Source organism: Varanus komodoensis, unplaced genomic scaffold, assembly GCF_004798865.1.
Source record: "Varanus komodoensis strain SLA01 unplaced genomic scaffold, ASM479886v1 scaffold25, whole genome shotgun sequence".
Classification (NCBI taxonomy): Eukaryota; Metazoa; Chordata; class Lepidosauria; order Squamata; family Varanidae; genus Varanus; species Varanus komodoensis.
In genome coordinates, this window is record NW_025335661.1 from 12,592,363 (window position 1) to 12,616,922 (window position 24,560).

Below are 24,560 nucleotides of genomic sequence, written 5' to 3' on the forward strand. Positions count from 1 at the left end.
CTTGGGAAATCAAGGCTATAGTTTAAATAAAAATGCCATTGCCATGGGGAAGAAGAAAACCAGGTGATTTCTGTGCCTACTCAGAAATCCATGGCAAATCTTCAGTTAGTGCCAAGTTCAAGAGTTAGTACCTTTTGTCCAGGTACTAACTGTTGGCACTCTCAAGACCCAGCTCTCCTCTTCTTTGTCTTTAAACAAACTTGCAGATAGCACTTCAAATAGAAGGCCCTTCATACACAGAGCTGTCTTCTGGCATCCTTTCAAAACAGGATTATCCTCTGTAAAGCAAGACACCTGGCCTAGTGATTTAGGCCAAAGGTGTTGGGGTCAGCATGCAAGGCCTTGTGCCTTGCACACTCATCTCCCAACATTATTGGGCTGGGGGGAGGGGGTCCTAGTATTATCTGCAGCCTCTATCCAAAAAATGGCATTCAGATGAAATGCAGGTGCAAGGCATGGAGCAGCAAAGGTCATAGACCTTCCTCCATGCATTGGATGCACAGAAACCTCAGGCATGAAGGGCATTAGTGTACCCTATTCAAGCCGAAGATCTGAATAGAGCTTAATTAATTCTATAGTAGCTCTGTAGTGCACAATTAGGTAAAATACTGGGGGTGGGAGAGTGTAATTATACATTAATATAATTTCATGAAAAGCTATGTAACAGGAGTACAACATTCTGGCAGCAGTCCTCCGAAGAAACATGGAAATTTTCCATTTGCAGCTTTACATATTTATCACATTGCTCAACAGAAAGAAAAACATAAATGGGTGTGTGACTGGGGGTAGATAGTTTTAAAAAATCTAATTCTTACCAGTGACATAATTTCTACATATGATTACTGCACTGCAGGTTCTTTTAAACGGTGTCAGAAACTTGGCATATATGTGTTTTTTAATGATACACTGAGGCATAATTAAAGTGTTATTGTTGATTGTAATTGTATCAAGATGTTGATTCTCCTAAACAAAAGCAGTTCTGTACTCAAGAAGAAAGCTCATTCTTGGACAGTCTTGCATTGAAAGCCATAGGAAGATATAGCGTTCTCGCGAGTTATGCAGCAGTGTAAGAAGGAGAGAAGAAAGTGGAAATAATGCAAGGGTACTCCTTTTTTCTCCGCTAAATCCCAACATTACTGGCAGCTTGTTTTTCTAGGGACATTTTATCTTTCAGTGCATTAACGCTGCACGAATCATCCTAAGCTGAGTCCATGCTGTTTTGCCTTTTGGAAAGGGACCATAAATGGGGCCAGCCCTGCCTTTTAGGCAGAAGGAGGCAGCAGCTTCAGGCAGATTTTTGGTGTCATGAAGAGGCTCAGAACATAGTTATTAATTTGCTGTTCTTGTATGTTTATGATCAAGGGACCTTCTACCTCAGTGCCAGATACAATTTGGCTGGTCCTGGCTACCAGGCAAATTGACTTGTGGGTGAAGTGGAAGGCAAGTGCTTTTTTCCTGCTCATTCTCAGGTTACAAAATGTTGTTTATCAGCCCTGATCATAAAGCAAAGGAATCTGGAGCAGGGCAATTCCTGAATTGACACATTTTGGGATTTCTATTTCAATCACAGCAAAGAGTTTTCCAAGCCATTATGTTCTATTTGTTGTCAGAGGGACTTCTTCAGATGGAAACTGTACAGCAAAGTCTTACTTTGCCCCTTCCCAAATAAATTTATAAGCAAAGCGCTTATAAGCTGTGAGCCATCTCATATTTTCAATGTAGTTAGGAGACTATTAGCATTGCCGGCAATTATGTCTGTTTTCTCAATTTTTATTTATTGATTTGTTTATGGTACTGAAGTTCTCTGAGTGGTGTATATTACATTAAAACAAGGAACAAAAAAGATAAAAAACAGTGGGAAATAAATCCATGATTAAGCCAATAGCGGGGGATAAAACCTTCATAATATGGATAAAACCATATTAAAGTCAGTGGTAGAATAAAAGCATTAAAACAGTTCTTCGAAAGCCTGAGAAAATGAAACAGTCTCCACCTGGTGCCAGGAAGACCACAGCGTAAGTCTCCAAACCTAGTTTGTGGTTTTATACTGTAATAGAACATATTTTCTAAGTAGCAGAAAAATGTATTTTTGGAGGGTAACATCTGTATTTTTATTGTTGCTGATTTTATGTTCTTTAAGCCGTCTTGAGATGTTTTGTGAAAGACAGAATAGAAATGTTTTATTAAATTAAATTAAAACATTTCCATATACATCTAACAAAAGAAAAGGCTTGCTATAGAAGCTCATCATTCTTCTTGCTGAGTCATCACTTGGAAACAGGATTGGGGTACCAGATTTCACCTGGAAGGAAAAAGAACATGACCTTGGGAGTGCCATTTTGGTGAACTGGGCATATGCACTCAGCATGCGCGTCCAGAACAGATGGCAATGGGCTTCTCTACACAAGAGAGTTGCTGATCTCTCATGATCCCTCACTTGCAGAACTTGCCTGCCCTTTTCGCAATGCCATCACCCACCAGAGCCTCTCCCAGCCTTTTTAACTGATTTTTTTATTTTTAGAACAAAGAAGGTCAGCTATTATATTTCAAATCAAAAGAAACCAGAGCAAAAACCTTATGAGAAGTCCCAAGTAGGGTTTTAACAATCATGTGGAATCTGCCTGTCTTCCGCCTGATTTGCTCTTATCACAATTCGGTCTCATGCTTGATCTTGGCTTAGGAAGTTAACCAAGCCAAGACTGAGTCCAGAACACTCAGCAATTCCTGCAGATCTCATCTTGCACAATACAGAAAACTTCCTCTGCAGTACATGCAGCATACACGCAGCCTGCAAATCGTGTGTGCAGAAGAGGGACCCCACTTGCTCCATCTTCACATGGACTCATTTCCTGGCAGATGCCTGCAGGAGCACTTGGTTTGCTTGGACTTATGGCAGCAAGAAAGCAGGCTGGAAGCTGCACCAAGGGAATCCGACAAATTCCCCTGCCCAAAGTGGATTCCTCACCCATCCCTAGTCACAACTCCACTATGGAGCAGCTCTACCACCTGGCCACTTGGGCACTGGTTAACAGAAGGTATTAAAATGCAAACCCTTTGGGGGAAAGCCTGTGTAAAAGATACATTTTTCCTCCCTCAACAGAAATGGAAGAAGGTGGCTTAGTAAAGTAGCAGATTAAGCTCTTAATGCGTAGAAGCCACATATGCAATGGGGCCAGTGGTGGAGCTTATAGGGATCTTGTAGGGCTTCCAAAAGAATAATGGCAGAGGCCCCCATCTCTTCTCCCTCTGCCTCCAGTTCCTGAGAATGGAGAATGGAGGAAAACTCGTGGGCACTGCTGCATGCCCACCGAGGAAGCAAAGCCATTGCTGGCACTTGTGCTACTAGAATCAAGAGCAGGTGGGCAGGCAGGTGCAACAACTCAGGGACCCATCATCCCCAGTCCCCTGATAGAGTAGTTGCTTGGTAAACTGGATGCATTTGACTTTCAAAGGTAGATTTAACCTTGGCTTTTGTGCATGTGGAAGGGGTAGAAAGAGCTGTTGCAAAGTTGGTTTTGAGCATGGGATGAAATGGGGGTGCTGTAAAATTGAGTTTTACTGATTAGGATTCAGGAACCATGAGTTGATATAATGGCACTGGTCTGACCAAGGGACAGTGATTTGAAAGCTGCCTGCCTGCAGAAGTTATATTTCCCCCACAGCTGGGTGGACAGAAAGGGAAGGTGGAAATACATGTATTTCCAGCAGCTTCACTGAGCTAAGCTGGGAATCAGAGTGGGAAGGAGCCCTTCCCTTTGGTTTCGAAATATTTTCCCAAGATTTGCACCCTCCCTTTCACTTCTCAGCTGCTTTTCCCTCATTGCTTTTTCACATCTTATTTTCATTCAATTCTGCTGGACAAATAATTAAAACAAGCCACTTTAAGTGAGTGAGACCCAAAGTAAGGATGTGAAGTTCATGTAGCCAAGGGGCTGTTGACAATGTTAATTTATGAGCACAAAGCAAACTTATGAATGTAAAATGCAGGGTTTCAGTTTTTAAAAAGCCCCACAGTGTTTTCAACTTCATGGATTATTTCTCCTCCTCCTCCCCTCCTCATCCTCCTTCTATTGAAATGGAAATATTGTGTTTTACAGTGTTAAATGAAACATTAAAAAAGCAGTATGATCTTTTTTTACCACATCACTGCTCAGAAGGAAGCCCATTTATTTCATTGGCAGTTACTCCCAAGCAAACATGCCTAGGATTGCCCTAACCAGGCAACATCATCCAATGTGGTTGCCTAGAATCTATGCTCTTGGAGGATTATAATGGAGGGTGAAAAAAGCTCAGAGATGAAGGTCACTTCCAGTGTCCTCCTCCTGTCCGTGACCAAGCCTCACTTCCCCCACTCCCTGTGCAAAGGATGCCCACAGGCCTCCAATGTTCTTCTCCGAGCTGCATCTGGTGTGCAGAGAACTGTGCTGTGCGTAAAGGCCAAGGACGGCCCCCTGAGAGCAAAGTTCCAGCTCCAACCTCATGGCAGGTTCCCAGTGCCAGAACAGGACTCTGATGGGTACTTCTGTGGCCAGCTAGATTCTGACTGTCAGCCATAGGATTGTGCTATTAGTCTATTGAGAAATGAAGCAGAGAGCTGTATATGACACAGAGTGGAGTCATTTATATTTTTTTCAAGTTTCAAAAGGGATTATTCCTGAATGGGATTGGCCCTGCTCAATAATACCACAACTGTGTGACTTTCACAGGCTTGTGGGCAAAAAGGAAAACTACCACTTTACTCTCTCCTTCTGGCAATTCTTATTTCCAAAAGATAGTGAGTGAGGGCTTTTTGGAGTTTGGGTTTTTTTTTTCTTTTTGTCATTTTGTCATTGAAAATCAAATCCAAGTTTGCTATTAAGCTGGAGAGGAAATGGTGTGGGACAGGGAGATGGCCAGGGCCTTGCTGTCTCTGTGTGTGCATGTGACAGAGAAAAAGAGATTATTAATAGGAGAATATTTGTATCCTTCAGAAACCAAAGTTGTGATATTCTTTAAATGGCTTTAACTTCTTTACTAAAGTACAAGTATTAGAAATAAATAAAGGGTAAAGATTGCTGTTTTGTTAGCTTTGTGAGGATTCCAAAGGAAAATGCAAAAATTCGGCTTAATTTTGGAGGATAAATTAGCATTTCTTTTTAATGATCCATCTTGACATTTACCATTGCATTTTGAATCTTTTGAAATTGCAGTACATTTAACTGGAAATTCACTAACATAACTTTCTATGTTTAAAATACTTTAAACCTTTGAGATATGCCTTCTGTCTGCTCCTGAAACAATACTAGTTTAACGTTATGTTGCTTATCTATTAATGTTTCTGAGAAGTCTTGTAAGAAAGAATTGGCGTTTCTCTACTTAAAGAGATTATTTATTTATTTATTTATTTATTTATTTATTTATTTATTTAAAACATTTCTAGGCCGCCCCATTCGCAAAAAGCCTCGGGGCGGCTTACAAGAAGTGCCTGTGCATCCTTTGAGTGGCACATGTGCCCTCCTGATCTTAAAGGCACTTGATTTTCTAGACATGCGGAGACATTGCCAGAATAGGGGAACATGGATCCAATGGGATTTCCCCCACTACCATGTTGTATTCATGACCCTAAGGTTCATGTGCCTCAGTTTTTCCTTTCTGTGGTACAGGCCACTGGGCATCCAAAAGACTGTTTCTCCTCTGGTGACACCCTTGGTTTGCTTGTGCTGTTCCTCCCACACCTCAACACCACTAGTAGTAGCCACCTTCTCACCACCACTAGTAGTAGTTGCCAACCACTCAGATTGGCTACTAGCTGTGACTGAGTAAAGAGAAATCAAGTGATGGATAAACCAGCCCATATATCTGAACCACTGAACCACCATAAATGAACCAGCACATATATATGAACTGCTTTTGCAGAACTGGCATGGTGGGAACCTGTAACTTTAAGAAAGCCAGGGCATGCCTATTCCTGATTTAAAACAACTGTGATTTCATTTTTCAACTTTGCAGCGAGTTTTAAAAATAAAAGTACTCCTGTTAAAATGAGAGTCAACCCAAAAAGTAACTCCAGGAAGCTGCCCTGTAATGGATCAGAACAATAGTCTACATACTGGCAGCAGCTCCAGGGTTTCAGTCAAGGGTTTTTCCCAGCCAGAGATTGAACCTTGGAACTTCTGTATACAAACCACATCCTTGGCCTAGTAAAACTGAGACTTGGCCTAGTAAAACTGAGACTTCCCTTACTGCTGACCCTGGCCCTCGTACATCCTCCCCCTCCCCCAGCCGCCCAAAAACCCCAGTGTCCTCCAGCTGCCTTGGCCCACAACTTCTGTAAGTCAATTAGCATGGTGAGAAACACCCAGAGGGGCTGTCATTGGACACATATAAAGGACATCAGCTTCAGAGAAGCTGCCATTTGGGACTTCCTTTATTGCTTTCCCCAGTTTCTTTCTGCCCCTAGCTGACAAAAGCTTTTTCTCCAACTCACTGACTGGGTTCATATGACACTGAAATGCATCATAGGTTGCTAGCCAGAGTGGGGGAGTGGGAAGCCCTTCCTCCCATGGAAGACCAAAGTGGAGGGAGGGGGTCAGCAACCCATCGTGAGCCTGATTGGACAATCGCCATGATGGGTCTTTGTGAGGTGCAAAAAAACCCCACTGGGACTTAACCTGCTGCCCAAGGATGCCTTTCCTCAACCTGGTGTCCTCTAGATGTTTTGAACGACACCTTCCAGCATTATGACCATTAGCCATGTTGGTTGGGGCTGATGAGAGATGACGACCAAAACATCTGGAAAGCAGCTGACTGGGAAGGCTGCCAAAGGGATGATACCTTTGCATCCTTTGCACGGGTCTCCTCCAATGGGACCTACTTGCGGTTTCTTAATTTGGCTCTTCCTAATTTGCTCCCTTCAACTCCTCTTCCTAATGCAGCACTTCAGGGTTGTAACAGATTGCAGAGTTGAAGCGGATTCTGTACATAACGATGCCCTGACAGAATTTTGGATCCCTCCAGTGTTAGGATTGTGCTTGTGCCCTGGAACGTAAGGAGCTTCTCATGGCGTCTCCAAGTCTAATGACCAAATTCAGTTCTATGTGTTCATTTTTTTTTCCTGATGCAGATCTTTACATAAAAATAGTTTCTAGTGTGGAAAGGATGGAGGGTGAGTAAAAGAAAATTCCTTACAGCCTTTCATTTCTAAAGATGGACAAAAATGTCTTCCGTCATCGTCATCATCAGTACAGTCAGTACTTCTGTGCTGCCTAATGTCAAATAATGATATCATTTTCCAGCACTTCAGGAAATCCATGTTTCCTTCTCTCACCATCATTTTCTCATTAGAAACTGAAGAAGTCTCTATAGATGTTTCAAATCCTTCCTTCTGACTTTTTCCCCCTGGAGACTGGTTACACCCATTCTGTTCATATGCCACAGATGTGCACTTTCCTCCATTTTCTATCCCTTTTTCCAAAATGTTCCTTTCTTGATTGCTCTGAAAAAAAGCTACTTGGTTGTCATAAATTATTTTTTCCGTGTGCGTCTTTCCTAAGTGCACATGTATTTATTGGCAGACATAACATAGGTCTCATTTTAATATAAATATGGGACATGGTGCTGAAGAGTCATACGTATACCCCATTTGTATCAGCTTGCCTGGCATGGAGTAAGAAAATTCACTTATGCGCCTATTTGTTCATCCTTTTTATTAGGCAGTCTTCCAGTCACTGTAACAATAATAAACACTGTCATATTAGTTCTCTTTGCAACACTGTGTTCCCCCCAAATAGAACTAGTGAGCATGGGCAAAGCTCAAGAGAAGAATAACACTAAAGCACTGCCTAATTACTGCTGAAGAACTGCCGGACTGAGTCAGAAACAAAGAATTAGAGTAGACTAATTGCTAGGCTAGACGGCTAGATTGTTAAGACTTGGTGTGGGAGATTATGTTGCAGGGATATATTTGAGGAGTGAGATCAGTGGTGCCTGGTGCAACCTGCTTACATAAACAAGCAGATCTAGGCTGGCCAGTGTGGGTCTCCGGGAGCCCCAGGTTCACTTCAGGGAAGGGACATGTGGGGCTCCACTCAGTAGAGCGGGCAAGAGGTTTCCTGAAGGCAACAGGGACAGGTCTTAGAGCAAGTGAACTCATAGTCACAAGCTGTTAAAGCAGGGTGGGGAGCTCCAGACTGCAAACATTAAGCATCGGAAAGAGGAATGGGCCACAGGCAGCCTTCCCATGGCCTGGAGCGAGCCCTCACTGCCTCGGCTGCATCCCTTGCACTGCTGAAGGATGGAGGTATGAGGGCAAAAGGCCATTGTTCTGCTGCCGAAATGTGGCTGCATACTGCTCTGGGAGCTCAAAAGCACCCGATTTAGGTGGTCTTTGCACCAAATGATCCCACTTTGAATCTCTGTAGCAATTTGGTGTCAAATTTCCATATCAAACCAGCAAGGCTTGTTTCCTGCTCAGAGTAGTAGTAGCAGGAGGAGGATGCACCCCAGGAGGGTTCAGGAGCTAGAAAGGTGTGTCTATTCCAAACCACCCTGGTCTAAAATGACCTAACTGCACTACCAGGAGGTCTTTGGAGGAAGTCAGAGATAAGAATGTAATAAACTAAAACATTCTCAATATACAGACAAATGTGATAGAAGTGATCAACTATAATAAAAATAAGAAAGTGCCATCCTTATCTAATCAGTACAGGTAGAATGGAAATGACAACTGTAACATTAGTTCTGACTGATTGCGCACCAAGGCATAAACTATTGCCTCCTGCATGGGGATGACTTCAGTATTGCTTCTAAAATGATGGAAGACCATGGGAAAAGACATGCATCTCTATAATGCAAGAATGGCTACATCGATGCATATCTGCAGCATTCCCAAACCCATTCCAGAGGTTCCATATGTCAGACATGCCCCAGGCTGTAATGACATTATCCGAGTATATACATGACTTCTCTTTTACCTTTTTAAAACATTTTACCCCTAAAGAAAAGTAAAATCAACTAGGCTTTTATAAATATCATTGGAGCTTCTCCTTGTAAGAAACATGGTGCAAGTTATAGATTTGATGAATAGATAAAAATAAATGTATGAAAAGTATAAATGTCTGAAAATTATCATTGTATTTTATGTCCTGCCTTTCTTCCTTTTGCAAGGAATTCCAGATAGCCTACAAGTACATTTTCTGCTCACAACAACCCTTTGAAGTAGCTTAGGCTTAGGGTCTGTGACTGACCCAAAGTCACCAAGTAAGCCTCAAGGCTGAGTAGGAATTAGAACCTGGATCTCCCAAGTCCCAGTGCAAAAGTCTGACCACTATAGCACACTGCCTATCAGTGAAAGACATTTTCATTCACCAATAAATATACCACATAGTAAATGAGAAAATAAATGTAGGAGTCAATAGAATTTGCTAAAAATCCCTTTCTATATGGGTAGGAAAGAAACTTGCCACCTCAGTAATCAATGGTGCTGGATGTACAACGCATACAGAATATTATCTGCGTAGCAGATTGTTCATTTGCAGTACTAATGAAATACTATGTTGTTAATGTTGGGATTTTATACTATGGCAAAGGCGCACATTTTTTCATAATTGAGTTCAGGATGTTTACAGAATACAAGTTCTGTTTGGCCTTCTAGCAGCAAATGTCAAAATCTCAGGCTATGATTTACTAGTGCAGGATATTAGGTTAAATGTCAGCAAATCAAGACTACACTAAAGTAACAGCAATTACAGAAAGATCTATTATGTCCTCTGGTCTGACCTGAGATTTTAGTTTCTCCTTCCTAGTATCTTCCATGCTATTATTAGTTTTGAATTATGGAAAGATTCTTTAAAGCCGTGAGGATGGACTGAGAGCATGATGATTCACCTTGCACGATAGACCCTTTTAGAGTATGAAATACTGACCCCTAGTGGGCAAATTATGCATTTGAAAGGAAAGCGATATCTAAATCAAACCAAAAACATTTCATGTTGTAAAATATAATTATTCTTGTTTGGTACAGAATTTTTCCTCAAAAGGGAAAAAGTGACTGAGTTGAACATAGATTTAGTATTTTCATTCTTTGTATTAATACTTTCAAGTAGACATTTTCCTATAGAAAATACAAAATGACCTGCATTGCATTTCTGATACCAAAAGAATGATTTTTCATAACTACCCAGAGATTTTTCCAATTCCTGCTGCTGGCAGCATTCTCTGTCCCTCCAAAAAACTTCCCTCCCACATTCAGGAGTGCCTCAAAGCAGTACTCCATGTGTGGTTGATGCTAGAATTTGAAAGCACATGGGAATATTTTACATATCCATAAACACACAGGGGAATCTGGGAATCCCTGACTGGAGTTCCCCTAGAACACACACATATATTTAAAAATTAACATTATTCACTTACCTCAAAGCTTCCACCTTTCCTTATGTCAATAACATGGGGGGATATTATATTAATTCCAAAAAAATCCCAACCCTTTTGTCCTTTCTAATTTTTAGTTCCTGAACGCACAAGCCCTGGTCAACTGATCTGTACATCCATCACAGTAAATCAAACAGGCTTTTACATCGGCTTTTCTTCTCTACTTAAATTAGACCCTATCAACCATGGCAGCTAGTATGTTCATAATAAAGCAGAAAATCACTATTCATTTTCAGTAGTTCTCAGCTGACCTTTCCTATGGTGAAATATTTGCCCCCTTTCCTCATAGGGGAGCTCATCTTGCCCTGTGATGCTTTTTTCTGCACCTTTCCACCTCTATAGTATCCTTTACAAGGTGTGGTAACCAGAATACTTACCAATATTCAGGTGTGATCACTCCATAGTGTGTCTGGCTGTTCTATTTTCAGTTACTTTTACTAATAATGCCGAACCTTTTTCACAGGGAATAGACATAATTAAGCTCAAAACCTGAATGAATTTCCCCCAGACTAGATCAGCTGGATCCTATAATGCCTGGGTTGGTATAATCCACGGACTTCCATCCTTCCCCCAGTCTCCCTACCCATCCATTAGCTGCAATATGAGTGTCCAGAAGGAAGGTTAGGGATGAGTCCATGTGACAGAGGAAGGTGCTGAATTCTTCTCCGCTTCACATTAGAATGCACTTCCATCAAGGACTTGTCAAGCCAATTCTTGTTGGCCTTGTCTGAAATTTCTGGGCTGCTCCCTCTATTATTTGTAATCACTGTTTTTATTTAATGTTGGGGTCATTTTTACTTTTTTTAATCTTATATGCCAACTTGGAAAGGTTTCATCCTTAAAGGCAGGTTATAAATACTTCTTGATTTTTAAAACATCTATTAATTATTAAAGTCCATGCTTGTAATGACCTCCTTGTTTCTGAGATGAGCATTACAGAATCCTGCCCCTCCTATTTCTGAAAGGAGAAGTAAAATTTTTTACTAATTGCCAGGTACATAAGAATACATAACAAAAAACGTTTTGGCACTGGTCAAAAAAGGGGAAAACTTCAGGATCATGCAATAGGGAAAATGAAATAATAATAAATGAGGGCGTGTAGATTCTGATTCTGGTACATGCATTCAGCTGAGGGGGCGGAGAGACAATAGTGGTATGGGGAGAAGAATCAGAAACATTTGTTTTTCAGTTACAACAGTTAAAGGGATAGCCATAAAAATGCCAGAAATAGATTAAAGAGAATAGAATCCTAGTTAGTTTTTCTCTGAGCATAACATGCATTATTCCAAAATAATGCTGAGCCAAATGTTCTTCAGCTTCAATGTCTCACTTTGAATTTATTGCTTGTATGCAACTTCACCCAAACGTGTGGTTTCTTTTCTTTTCTGGCTGTTCACAGCAACTCTTTCCCCACTTTCTCCCTGTTGATCAGGCACTCAGCAGCCATATTTTAAAAAAAATTTCCATCCCTCAAATGATCCTGGCCAACCAGGGGTCATCATCTAGTAGAGCCAATGATGTCACTGTGATATATAGCCTATTAGAAATAGCTGTGTGCTGAAGTCTAATGAAGCCCATTAAAGTGAGGCCAGTTTTCTGTACGATTCACATGGACAAATCCAGTGAGGCGTCACCCTCAGGGCCAAACCACTTTGCAGCCATTTTCTTTTAACTTAAGAAAGGCTTCTGTGAAATTTCATGCCCACACATTTCGGCTCTGAAATATGCCTTAGTATTCCTAGTCTTCATTCAGAAAGCTCTAGAATAAAGGCAGCATGTGTCCTGAGATGCAGCGTGTCCAAAAGGAAATCATCCAACTGTACAAACACCCACAAAGAGGCATGTTTTCACTCTATTTGCACGAGAGCAATAATCTGACATGAGGCAGTGATTAAGCCTTTCACATGTTGATGCTCAGGCAACCATTCTGCAGGCAGTGTGCTCACTTGTTATTAAGAAAGCCCTTACTGGAAGACAGACACTGCACATTTATGCTGGCTTGAAACCTGGCTTGTGGTCTTTGGTTACATGATTGCTGTTAATGAAGTTCTCGCAGGAAGCTGCTGCCCCGGTACCTCATCTTGTTTTTCATTCAGCAAAGCATTGTTTACCTTATAGAGAGGCCCGGCTCACTCCTCTGTTATCTGAGGCAGTTTAATTAGAAGGTATGATCATCCAACATAGGAAATGAGTAGCATACTAAATAGTAGTTAGTGGAACTGTCTAAGGCAGTACATGCTCATCAGTGACTTATTATAATCATTGTTATTTTTAAAATAAAGATAAAGGTCAAACAGGACAGTCATGTACAATGGGGATTAGCAGCTCCCCAGACAATTTGTTGAAAAACTCAGCCCCCTGTGACCTTTACACCATTTATCGTTGCTTGAATTATGCCTGGTCTGGTATATTCATAAGTCTGGTATATCCCTGCCAGGATTCCAGTTGGCATTCTGGGCCTGGGGAATTATCTTGCACCAGTCAGTTGTAGAATCCAAGGATTCAACAGGATAGAATAAGCAGTTTGGCACCTAAATGAAGTCTAGCCATTTCAGCCGGAGTCTTGCTCAGGAAAAGCCTCTCCAGGCATGAGGCCCAAACAGGAAAGATCAGTCCATCGAAGAGGCATGGTCTCCCCACTATCAGCATCCCTGACTGTCCTCCAAGTTGAGCTGGGTGGTCAAAAGGGAGCTTCTGCAAGCATTTGCTTAAGTGCAGGTAGATCCCTCTGCACAACAAACAGCCATTCTTCTATGAGGATGGGTCACATAAACCCTTCTGTGCATTCAATGAACATGTGGAGGGACTAGACCAGGCCAACCTCAGGACTCCCCTGAGTCATATCCAGAATGTTTCCATAAAAAATATTGATGATTTGAAATGGAATTCCAAGTTTAAGCATCTTTCATGCTTCGTTTAGAGGAGGAGCCAATCCTTGGCAGAGGGGATGAACCAGATCCCAGCTGCAAGCTGCAGCTTAAACTGAGGAAGTGTTCCAAGTCAGAAGAACTGATCACCCAGGGCAGGGATTCCAATAGTGCTGAATGCAGTAATGCACTCATTGTATACAATGAAGTTTGGACTGTAGATAAAGAGGGATACTACTTCTCCATCTCTGGGTTAAATCCAGTTGTTCTATCAGGGCAGGATTTGGGAAGAGAAATCCAGGATCCCTCCTAGAAAAATAAGCAGGAAGGCTCACATATGCCACAGAGCACTTTGAAGTAAATTAAGGAATACACTTTGCCCTTTACCATCTAAAGAGGGCACATCTGTAAGAACATTAAGTACCTATCTGCAGAACATCTGATGGAAAGAAACCTAAATGTTTGGAATCTATTTTCTGGCTACTATCCAAAATCCTGTAGAGCCTGTTCTTCCATTAAAAAGTACAAAGTTTTAGACAAGAATAATTGATTTTTAATTAATACTTCCTCAATAATAATTTTCTGTGAGATTTGTGTGACAACAAGAATCAAAGTAAAAAAAGGAAGGACTATCAGGCTGAATTCTGTAAATGTTCCTTTGTGGCCATTTTTAATTGTATTTATTTTAGTTAAGCAACAAAACAGAGAATGATGAAGCAGATGAAGTCTGATCAAAGAAAATGCAAATAAACAAATAGTGCTTGCTTAATTGCTCCAGGTTAATTAGATATCCATCTCAGAGAGACTATTTAGATTAATTTCATGATAATAAATAATTACAGCATGATCTATCAAAATACAAACAAAAAGTATGAAGGCCCAAGGCTAATTTATAGTATTTGCCCTTTTTCTGCCATTAGTAAACATCCAAAAAGTCCCATTATTGGCATAGAATACACATTTCCATTGTTCAATTCCCATTGAAAAACAGAACTTGTACAGATAGATTTAATGGGGCTAGGCAGCATCCCAAATGTGTTTTGATCAGAACAGACCTATATTACTGGATAAACTACACCTGCCAGTATTTTCCAGAATGCAGCCTTGAAACATGCTTGATGATTTGATAGGATCCTGAAAAAGACTGTTCTTCCAACTCTAAGAGTCTTTCATGTGTTGTTTAGAGATTTTTCACACTTTCTCTAGATTAGTGATGACATAAATGGAATGTGTTGCACTAGATGACCAAATCTCCATTCTACCAGGTTTTTTTTAAATAGCTAAATCTTCGTGTTTTCTAGCAAAGAAAAAGGATAATTTAGTGCAAGGCATAGGTGTGTCCAGAACTGTTATGCTCATCACATCGGAGGTAGTTGCCATCTTGATTTTCTACTTCAGAGAGGATGTGCTTCCATTTCCATTGTTAAGCTTGTTACTTGCTTTCAAATTTTTCATGCCACTGCAATGCCTGTGTACTTTCTGAGGAACAAATTTCATAGGTGCTAACTCTGAAAGTGTTAGAAGTCTTTTTCAGTACAAAAATCCAATTTTAATCTTAGTAATGGTTTCTTGGTGCAGCTTTAAATACTGGGCCACTTGGCCATGATGTCTTAAAGTAATAGGGGGCCTCAAAGAAATAGCTGGCAAGGTCATACTGATGATAAGATTATAAATATATTCCATGGTTACCTTATCATGAGAAAGTTACACAGCTGTGACTTTTTAGGAAACTATGGTATCAAGTAAGAACAATTGCCCAAACTGCACTTTGTGCAGTTAAATATGTGACACCTGTACAGAAAGATGCAGGATCAGGTCAAAGTTTTCTATAACCCATCATTCTGGCCAGTGTCTCCCACACTGGCCAGGCACTTCCAGGAAGCCCTCAAGCAAAACATAAAACGGATGGTGCTCCTCCATTACCCTGCCCCCCCCCCCCGGTATTCAGTGACATACTACTTCTGAATATTGGGAGGAGGGTGCCATTGATTCAAATCCTCAAAATTTTAGAATAAGCTGTTCTGTTCAGGGATTGCATTTAGTTTCTTCCCTGTACCATCCAGAACAACTTCTCCCAAACCTGAATAACCAAATGTTGTTGGCCTAGTACTCCCATCATCCATGTGCCTGCTGGTTGAAGATTGTGGGATTGTAACCCACAATATCTGGGAACCAAAAGTTAGACAGCCCCAGCTTTAATCATTAGTCAGATTGAAAGCAGAACAAAGCTATCCGGGCTCTTAAAAAGATTGGGATGCCAAAATAGCAAGGAGGGTTAGTTGGTACTTGTACTGGCATACAAGGAGCATGGTGCCTTGTACGCCAGTCTCTCTCTCTCTCTTTCTCTGATTTGCCCAGTGAACTGGAGAATAAATAGTAACCTCTCCTATTTTTCCCATGATTTCATTGCTGTGTGGCATTAAGATCACTACCCTTTAAGTCTAGCTCAGCCTGAGGCTGAGAAGAAGAAGAAAAGAGAAAATAAAAGGCACACAACAATCTTCTTCTTGGGAAGAAGAAAAGAGAAATAAAAGGCACACATCAATCACAGTACATTTGGAATGCTTCAAGGTTGGAGGTGGGGGGATTACATAGCTTCTCAGAACTGTCTATATGTCCCTAGGCATGGGTCACCAAACAGGACAGGGCCAGACCTATTTTTGTCCCGAACAAAATATGTGGCTTGCATAACTAGGAATAATGAAGAAATAAAAGCCAGCTGGGTATATCAAGTGGCAAGCAAGGGGGTCTGTGGGACTGTGGTCAACTAGAGAACAACAGATGGTGTGATGACTTTTCTGGGCTCCAGTCACCATTCCTGCTGTATCTATGCTTGGAGGATCCTGTTCTTCCTTTCTCCTTCCCTCCCTCCTTCCCCCTCCCTACTTTCTTCCTTCCTGTTTCCCTATCTGTATCAGGTCCCTCCGTAAGTTGTCAGCCTATGCACAGTAGAGACTGATGGTGCCAAGCTCAGTGGAGCAGTGCAGCTAAACCAGGTTTCAGTTTGAGCTTAAGAGGAGCTCTCTATGGTGCTGAAGCCCAGCCCAACATCGGTTCGGCACAGTGGGTACCCCCTTAAAAGTTCAGACTACAACGCAGGGTGGCAACATTGGCCCTCTGAAATTGGAGCTCCCAGCCTCCAGCACATGAACACATTGAGCTTCCTAGTTACAAAAGCTTGTTATCTGGTTCTGCCAATGATATTGGCAGCCCGTAAAAGATGCTCTGCCTCCTGAGGTTGCACAGGGATCTTTCCCAAAATCTCAAACAAACCAAACTCTACTAATACAGTTCTATTGAAAGCCAAAGCATATGCCATGGCATTTCCATCTGCAAAAGGCTAAGTATGGAGGAGGGTCCTTTTCATATCCTTTGTATACTTTAAACCCTCTGTATACTGAGCACTTGCACACCTTTCCCCAAATTTTCATTCCTTCTGAATTCTCTTGAGAACCGCTTTGTAATTCTTGAAACAAATTGTTTATGCCATGCTATGCCTAAATTTCATTATGGTTCCCTCATTCCTTTCATTCAGTCGTTAGATGTGATGCTTAGCTTATTAGTGCTTTCTGTTTGCTAAATTACATGTCAGAAGAAAAGAAGTTTGTGTCTGGGGAACTCTAACTCTTCACTGCAAAGGTTTTGCTTAAGATACATTTATTTTCTGAAGATCATCTGTACTGAATGCAAAGATTGCAGAAAGGCTTACATCTGTACAGGCACCACACTAACACATACCTATACACCCAGCCCTTTATGACAGGGGCAGGGAACTCGAGACATTCCAGATCTTTTGCCCCACAAGCTTAATTAGTTGTTCCAGAAAGCCAAATGGTGAGGGATGAAAGGAATTGCAGGCCAAAACATCTGGAGGGTCACAAGTTGTCCACCCTTGCTTTTTGTTCCTTCCCACCCCTGTTCACATGATACGGCATCCATGAAGAATGCATGGAGGGAGGACCGGATCCCAGCACCTGAACATCGTTCACATAGATGCAATTGGTAGGGCTCAGGAACACCCGCTACACATGCACAGAGTGTATGTGCATGGGCTTTGGCCACACAGTCTGGTAACGAGTGACTTTTCAAAATGCCTGTTGTCAGGAGATCAGGAGTGGAGACCACCAGATATGACACTGCTACATCCGCAGGTAAATTTGCAATGCGATACAATGCGATAAAGGGCTTTCTTTCTAGCAATGCAACATGTGACTACTTTTCCTTTAGAGGCAGCAAACACAAAGTATACAATGTTTTCAAGCTATTATCATCAACAACAAAAAAACCATTGCTGTATATATTTTGGCTCTTATTTATTGTATCCACAGTGCATGTCCAAAGTATATTTAAGAATAATGTCAACATCCTTGCTAATCAGACACAAATTAGCGATTGGCAACAGAACTACATGAAGTTCAGATAGGCAAGCTTCCAAATGCCAAGTGGTTTTGTTTTCTTTAATAAATTTTTATGATCCAAAATAACCTGTTAAGTGATTCATTAAAAACACATTTAATTCTGTTGTTTGTCTTTGTCTCTAAAAAGCAGTCCAAATATATCCTATCAAAGAAAGTTATTCAGATATTTACAGTAACTATGCATAACATAACAGGGACAGAACACCAAGATATCAGTAATCTGGGAGTTGCAGTATATTTAGTGTTTACATTGATAAGATAACACAATGGAAAGAACAACATTTCATTAATTCTTAGCGATGTAATGCGAGTTTGTAAGGCCAGCCTTTTGCTCTAGCAGAGTCCAAGAAAATCAATTATACTTAAATTGAAATGTAATTAATTTAAATGCATTCTTAAATCTAAGTTAAAATCTAAGATTTAGACTATGTCTATATTCCAGTCTGATGCAACAGTGTAAAAGATTAAGTGCCAGTTCTGAAATGCATGAACCAGATAGGGCTTTGTGGTACAGTACAAAGTAAGAATCTCCTATATTCAGGAATATAAAAACATAGAAACTGAGCCAGTCAGAAGAGGCTTCCCGGGCCATCTAGTCTGACCCCCGGCGCCAGCCAGCTCTGCTCATGACATGCCCGCCATGTGCATGTCCAGCCTATCTTTGAACACCCTCACTGATGGGGCCTCAACAACCTCTTGTGGAAGCGCATTCCACGCCCTCGGGGTCCTAACTGTCAGGAAGTTCTTTGAGGTCTCCTGTGCATGTTTAGACAGAAAGAAATTCCTACAATTCTCAGCATGCCTGAACCAGTTCTGCTAGCACAGGAATGCTGGAAGCTGTAGGACTTTTTTCTGTCTAAACACAGATGGGATGAAACCTTTATCCAAAGAAAGAAAGAAAGAAAGAAAGAAAGAAAGAAAGAAAGGAAGGAAGGAAGGAAGGAAGGAAGGAAGGAAGGAAGGAAGGAAGGAAGGAAGGAAGAAAACAAGCACGCACACTCGCACACATGCATTCAAGCACGCAAGCAAGCTGAAGATCCTAAAGTTTGAAACAAAACTAAATGACTAGGGTAATGGTGCAATTCAATGTCCTCCCCACCCGCCCCCCACCTCAGATTCACATGCACCTCTGAATTCAGAGGCTTATGTGCACCCAATGGACAGAGAAAAGTTAAACTCTGCCACCAGCCTATCTCATGCCTCACCCTATGTACTTAACCTAGACAGGTGTTCTTGGCTATCCAAATAAAATGACAGGAAGTGAAGGAGGGAATTAATGGGAATCATAGCGAGACAGCACCAGCCTCCTCCCCAATCCCATAGCACAACCTTTTCCCCTCTGTCCAAGGCTTATTTACACTTTCTGAGAAGCAGATGTCATGGTTCCACTCTCTGGAGGCTTGGCTATCAGAGGACCTCACTGCTGGGACTCCACAGAATCCTCCCCGTCCCATATTGGCTTAAGAATCTGGCTTCATTTTAGTTAGATCACCGTATTTTAAAATATACACCAAGTGCTGTAAAGGAAATGTTGAGCAGGGGGTTGGGGGAAAATATAAGTAAATGCAAAACAAAAGTCATGACCTTATTTTTCTCCTCCAGATGATCATCATATCAATTTTCCAGTAGCCTCCAGCTAAACTGATCAAGATGAACCTAAATACCTCTACAGAAGAGACCGTTAAGAGAGTCCACATTGATTGTCCCTCCTTGGGAAGGCGTAACTACATACTAATCATGGTCCCAACTGTTTATACAATCATCTTCATCATAGGGATATTCGGAAATAGCCTAGTGGTGATTGTCATTTACTTCTACATGAAGTTAAAAACTGTGGCGAGTGTCTTTCTGTTGAATTTAGCGCTGGCAGATTTGTGTTTTTTAGTGACTTTGCCATTATGGGCAGCCACCACTGCCATGGAATACCGATGGCCTTTTGGCAACTGCTTGTGTAAGTTAACTTCAGCTGCAGCAACCTTTAATCTATATGCCAGTGTGTTTCTCCTGACATGCCTTAGCATTGACCGCTATTTGGCAATAGTGCATCCAATGAAGGCACGGCTTCGGCGAACGATGTTCGTTGCCCGGATAACTTGCATCATCATCTGGCTAATGGCAGCCCTCGCCAGCTTGCCAGTTATTATTCACCGCAGTGTCTACGTCATTGAACAGCAAAATATAACTGTATGTGGTTACTGGTATGCAACCTCCAACGCAACCAGCAACACAACTGTCAAGGTTGGATTAGGCCTATCCAAAAATACGTTGGGGTTCTTGATTCCCTTTGTGATCATTTTAACAAGCTACATATTAATCTGGAAGACCCTGAAGAAGGCATACCAGATTCAGAAAAACAAGTCCAGAGGAGATGACATTTTTAAGATGATTGTTGCAATTGTTCTCTTTTTCTTTTTTTCTTGGATCCCTCATCAAATATTCACTTTTCTGGATGTACTGATTCAGCTTCGTGTGATTACAAAATGTGAAATTATTGATTTGGTGGATGAAGCCATGCCCTTCACCATCTGCTTAGCTTACTTCAACAACTGCCTTAATCCCATCTTTTATGGCTTTTTTGGAAAGAACTTTAGAAAGTATTTCCTCCAGCTTCTCAAGTACTTCCCCCCAAATGTCAGGCATTCTAGTCTATCAACAAAAATGTCCTCTCTTTCCTATCGACCTTCAGAAAACTTAATCCTGACTGCTCAAAAGAATGGACCCCTGGACATTGAATGATGGCTGGAGAGCATAGTGAGGTAACCCACTCAGCATCCCAGCCTCCACAGCTCAAAGTGTTAAACCAAGTGAGTTGCTTCATCTGTGAAAATTTAGCAGCTGACTTTCATTTTGTAATATGGAAAGGATCGTTGGTTGTTTACAGCAAGTGTCAGTGAAAATGGGTGGATGGCAGTTTTCCTTAGTATCCTGACTTTTTGTTCTAGTGCTTGGAGAGAAATATTGTGACGAGGCTCAAACAACATGATGAGTCCCAGTGGCTTATAAGCCAGGGTCAGTTATCATCTTGCCTCAACCCAGCCAGAGTGGTTAGAAAGCCATGCTGCAGAATGCACAGCAGGACACCCTGGCTGAAAACCACCATGGCTTGATGTGTTGGAGGAACCCAGTTGCTGCAATAGAGCTAAGGAGGGTTTGAAATGTACCAAAAAGTGTGGTCAAGTTGTGTATTTCATTCAATCAAGCCTATGAGATTTTTTTTAATGTGTATACGCAATTATTTCCTTACCTTTTATGGCCTTATGCACAGGTGTTATACAAAGTTTGTTTCCAAGTAATGCAATGAAAGCAAAACATGTGCTTGATTCAAGAACATGGATTCTATGTCTCGTATGCTTCTTGAGCGTAATCAAAATCAACGTATGCTACGCTTTCATATACATACACAAACTGCATTCTTGTGTCAATCAGAAATTGAAGTTTGTCAGAATGGGGCCAGCAGTTTTTGAAATATTATGAGGTTTTGAGTTAAGATAAAAATGTACATCTGCGGTAGAATGAAATTCATTTATTAGTTATGCAGAGATCAAGGGTACTACCGCTGAGTATAGATTTTCTCCCCTCTGCCATATGTGGAATCAATTACTTTTATATAATTTTAACAATATTTTAGACGTAAATAGCCATTTGTCTTTATTTAAGAAGGTAGTTCTTTCCAGTAACAGGACCCCTATGCGAATTGCACTTTTGAGAGCACAAATTACATGCCTGGAGTAGACATGTAGTCCAATATATCTAGAAGGCCATATGTTGGGGAAAGTTGGTTTACAGCAGGGTTAGCCACCTTGTAGCCCTCAATTTGTTACTGCCTGCAACTCCAAACAGCACTGAGGGATCTTGGAAGCTGCAGTCCAACATCATCTGGAGGATCACAAGTGATGCACTCTTGGCTTAACAGAAAGCCAGAGAGTGTCTCCCTCTGAGTGTTGCAAACAGGTGATTGATGCTGTTCCATTCAGCTTTGCCATACAGAAGTTGACTGTGCTGATCCAGTCAAGTGTGGACCACTGTATGCCTTACCCAGAATTCAAAATTGGCCATTCACACATATGGAGCATCGGGGAAATCAAGCATCATTCAGACTACAGCATTTCATCATGGGGATGATAGGCATATACTTTGTTCAGAAAAGTACAGCTGCATGCTCCAAAATTGGTGCTATTTATTTCAAATGCCCAGCAAATGCAGGTACAGGCTCATGGGGCAATGCTGCATTGCACTGGCCCTGCTCACACTGACCACATGCCCCACCAGTAATGTGAAGAGGATCTTTGTGGATACTGACATGGATGTGAAGAGCTTCTCCCTCCAAGGGACAATCCAGAAGGAACCTCATGAAGGTACAAGCTCATTCTTCACAAGGATGAATTGCAGGAAAGAATTAGAACTTGTGCCCAAATTCTCAGGGCTACACGACCCAATTACATGTACATTTTACAAATGAGAGGGTTGAATGAACCCCCTGTTATGATATCCCAGCTAGAGTGAGAAATCAGTAACATTTAAAAGCTTTCTATAGATGTACTGATTACCTCCCATTATCGTGGTCAATATTTGTACTTTCCCTTGAGCACAACAGTCCTGTTCACACGTCATTAGCTCACCATGGATTAATTTCCCCTCAAAGTCTGTCAATGGTGCCTGGTACACCATTTTTGCATGGTGTCCATGGGTGCTTGACTTGCTGCGGCTTGAACAAGTCATTGGTTATTTGAGGGTTCCCTAACAGACCCTAGTACCTAGATTCATATGGCTCAGTAAGCCAGGCACTTATTGACACCATGCGAAATGGTTCTGCAGGAACCCAGCATGATGCAACAACCATTGATGAGACCATGCTGGGCTGCCATGTTGTGAGAACCTGGATGTCTTCATATGAGCAGCACATTTTGATATATTTGCAGTTGCAGAGCATTATTTCTCTTTAAACAATAACACCATCTGCATTATATATTTTGGTTTACTGTTACCTTCATCTCAGAATTCTTGTTGACTTAATGGATGGCCCACCTGCCAAAGAGGGAAGCACAGAAATTTAAATAAAGCAGGGATGCTTTTTGCCAATCATTGCTACCTACCTGTATGCAAAGGGTGATCTTCCTTTCTGCTGGCAGAATTCTTTTAAATGTTGCCTTGCTGAAGTTGTAAATAAATGTATTTATTTCTATTTATTCTGTGAAAAAGCTTTATCTGACTCAAGTTTCATTTTCTCCCATCTTAGATGTAATGCTTTTTATCATAAAGACAAATTGTATATGGGGTTGTGTGTGTGTCCTCATGTGTGTACCAAAATGTAAAGTGGTATCGATTACTTGGTGGTACAGAAATCACTATATCTAAATAACTGTACTTTTGTTAATATTGTGCTGGTACTTCCACAACTGTGTTTATTGGGAAATGTTGAAATTGTTAATCCATTGAAAATGTATTTGAGTTTCTTGTGGACTTTCCATTTTCTTTTTCTTGTTCATCTATATGTACTATATAGAGGACCTATAAGTGTTAAGTATACCCAAACATGCAGTTTAAGTTTATGTTTGAAATGTGATATGAAAGCAGTATAAAATGGTAAGGTCTGTATTTTCTTTTATTTGTGTGATATATAGATTTTCTGTATATAGTGTTCAAACATGTATCATATTAGCATCTATAATATAAATTATATATCTATAAAAGCTGTGAAAGGCATAGTCCATATCATAAACCTGTATTTCAGAACTTCATCATAATTGTTCTTGTATTTGTGGTATTATCAATCATTTCATAAGTTAACCCCAAACCCAATGATATTTGCTGAAACATGGAAATCTTCTATCTGTGTCACAGATGATCTTTTGCTACCCTAAGAAAGAAAAGAAATAAGGCAATGGTCCATGCCACTGTTGTCCATAAAGAGATGTTTTCCATTTTCAGGCCTAATCATTCATGGCTGGGGCAGGGCTTCTTCTACTCCTTTATTAAAGTGAGTTGTAAAGCCCTTGTTGTTGAGCAAGCTCCTTGTATAGGCTGGAGTCCATGAATATGAAAGGATTGCCTGATTACAACATGATGGGCTAGGTTTTGTGTCCCTACTGTTTCTCCCATTTTGTCACATTTGTTTCCATAAATTTGAAGTTCTAGGAATGGGTGATATGAAAGAATACTATCTTCCATATTTTCCTGTGAGATGAAATCTGTGTGTGTGTGTGTGTGTGTGTGTGTGTGTGTGTGTGTCAAGGGAAGGTAACTTTTCCATTCCAGAACAGGCTTCCCACAGAAGTTCCTCTGGCACCTTTCCTGGGGTCTCTGAAAAACCAGGCCTTTTTAATAGCTCGGGCAGTCTGAGCTTTTCAACCCTGAAGTCTGTGAGGGAAGGTTTTTTAGGGCTCACTCTTAGTTTTGTTTCTTGTTGAACTTTATGTTGTTTTTTGATCTTATGGGGTTTTTGTATAATTTTATGTCAAAAGTTTTCTGTTTGTTCATGGAATCATTATATTATGGGACAGCATGAAAGTGGCCTAAATAAATAACTTCTTGAAATAATTTATCAGTGTTCAAACATATCTGTATAGTTCACAGATATGAGAGAAGTTTGGTTCAAAATCCTCTTACAAAATTCTTACTAAAAGATAAACCAAAACTAATGGTAGAATTCATGAGCTGCATTCCACAGCTTTGCACCCGCCACATGTTTTGAAGTACGACTACCAACAATTTTGACAATTGGTCATGCTGAATGGAGCTGGTGGAAGGAGTAACTTCAAACTTATATTGGGAACCATATTGGGAAACTCTGGGCTATGTTTATGCTTCAACATAAAAGTGTATATCAATTACCTGAACTTAATGTTAGATGTCTTCTATGGTGCATTTT

At 40.9% G+C, this 24,560-nt stretch overlaps 1 protein-coding gene across 4 annotated transcripts in view; it reads left to right on the forward strand.

Moving 5' to 3' along the window:
- The window catches only part of AGTR1 (angiotensin II receptor type 1), a 48,003-nt gene extending 23,772 nt beyond the window's left edge, over nt 1-24,231 (forward strand). For all 4 annotated transcript variants that reach the window (XM_044432830.1, XM_044432832.1, XM_044432831.1 and 1 more), the window contains one exon: nt 19,295-24,231. In XM_044432830.1, coding sequence (XP_044288765.1) covers nt 19,343-20,428 — 1,086 coding nt within the window. In that variant the 5' untranslated portion in view covers nt 19,295-19,342 and the 3' untranslated portion in view covers nt 20,429-24,231. The remainder of the gene's footprint in view (nt 1-19,294) is intronic.
- Nucleotides 24,232-24,560: the final 329 nt, after the last annotated feature.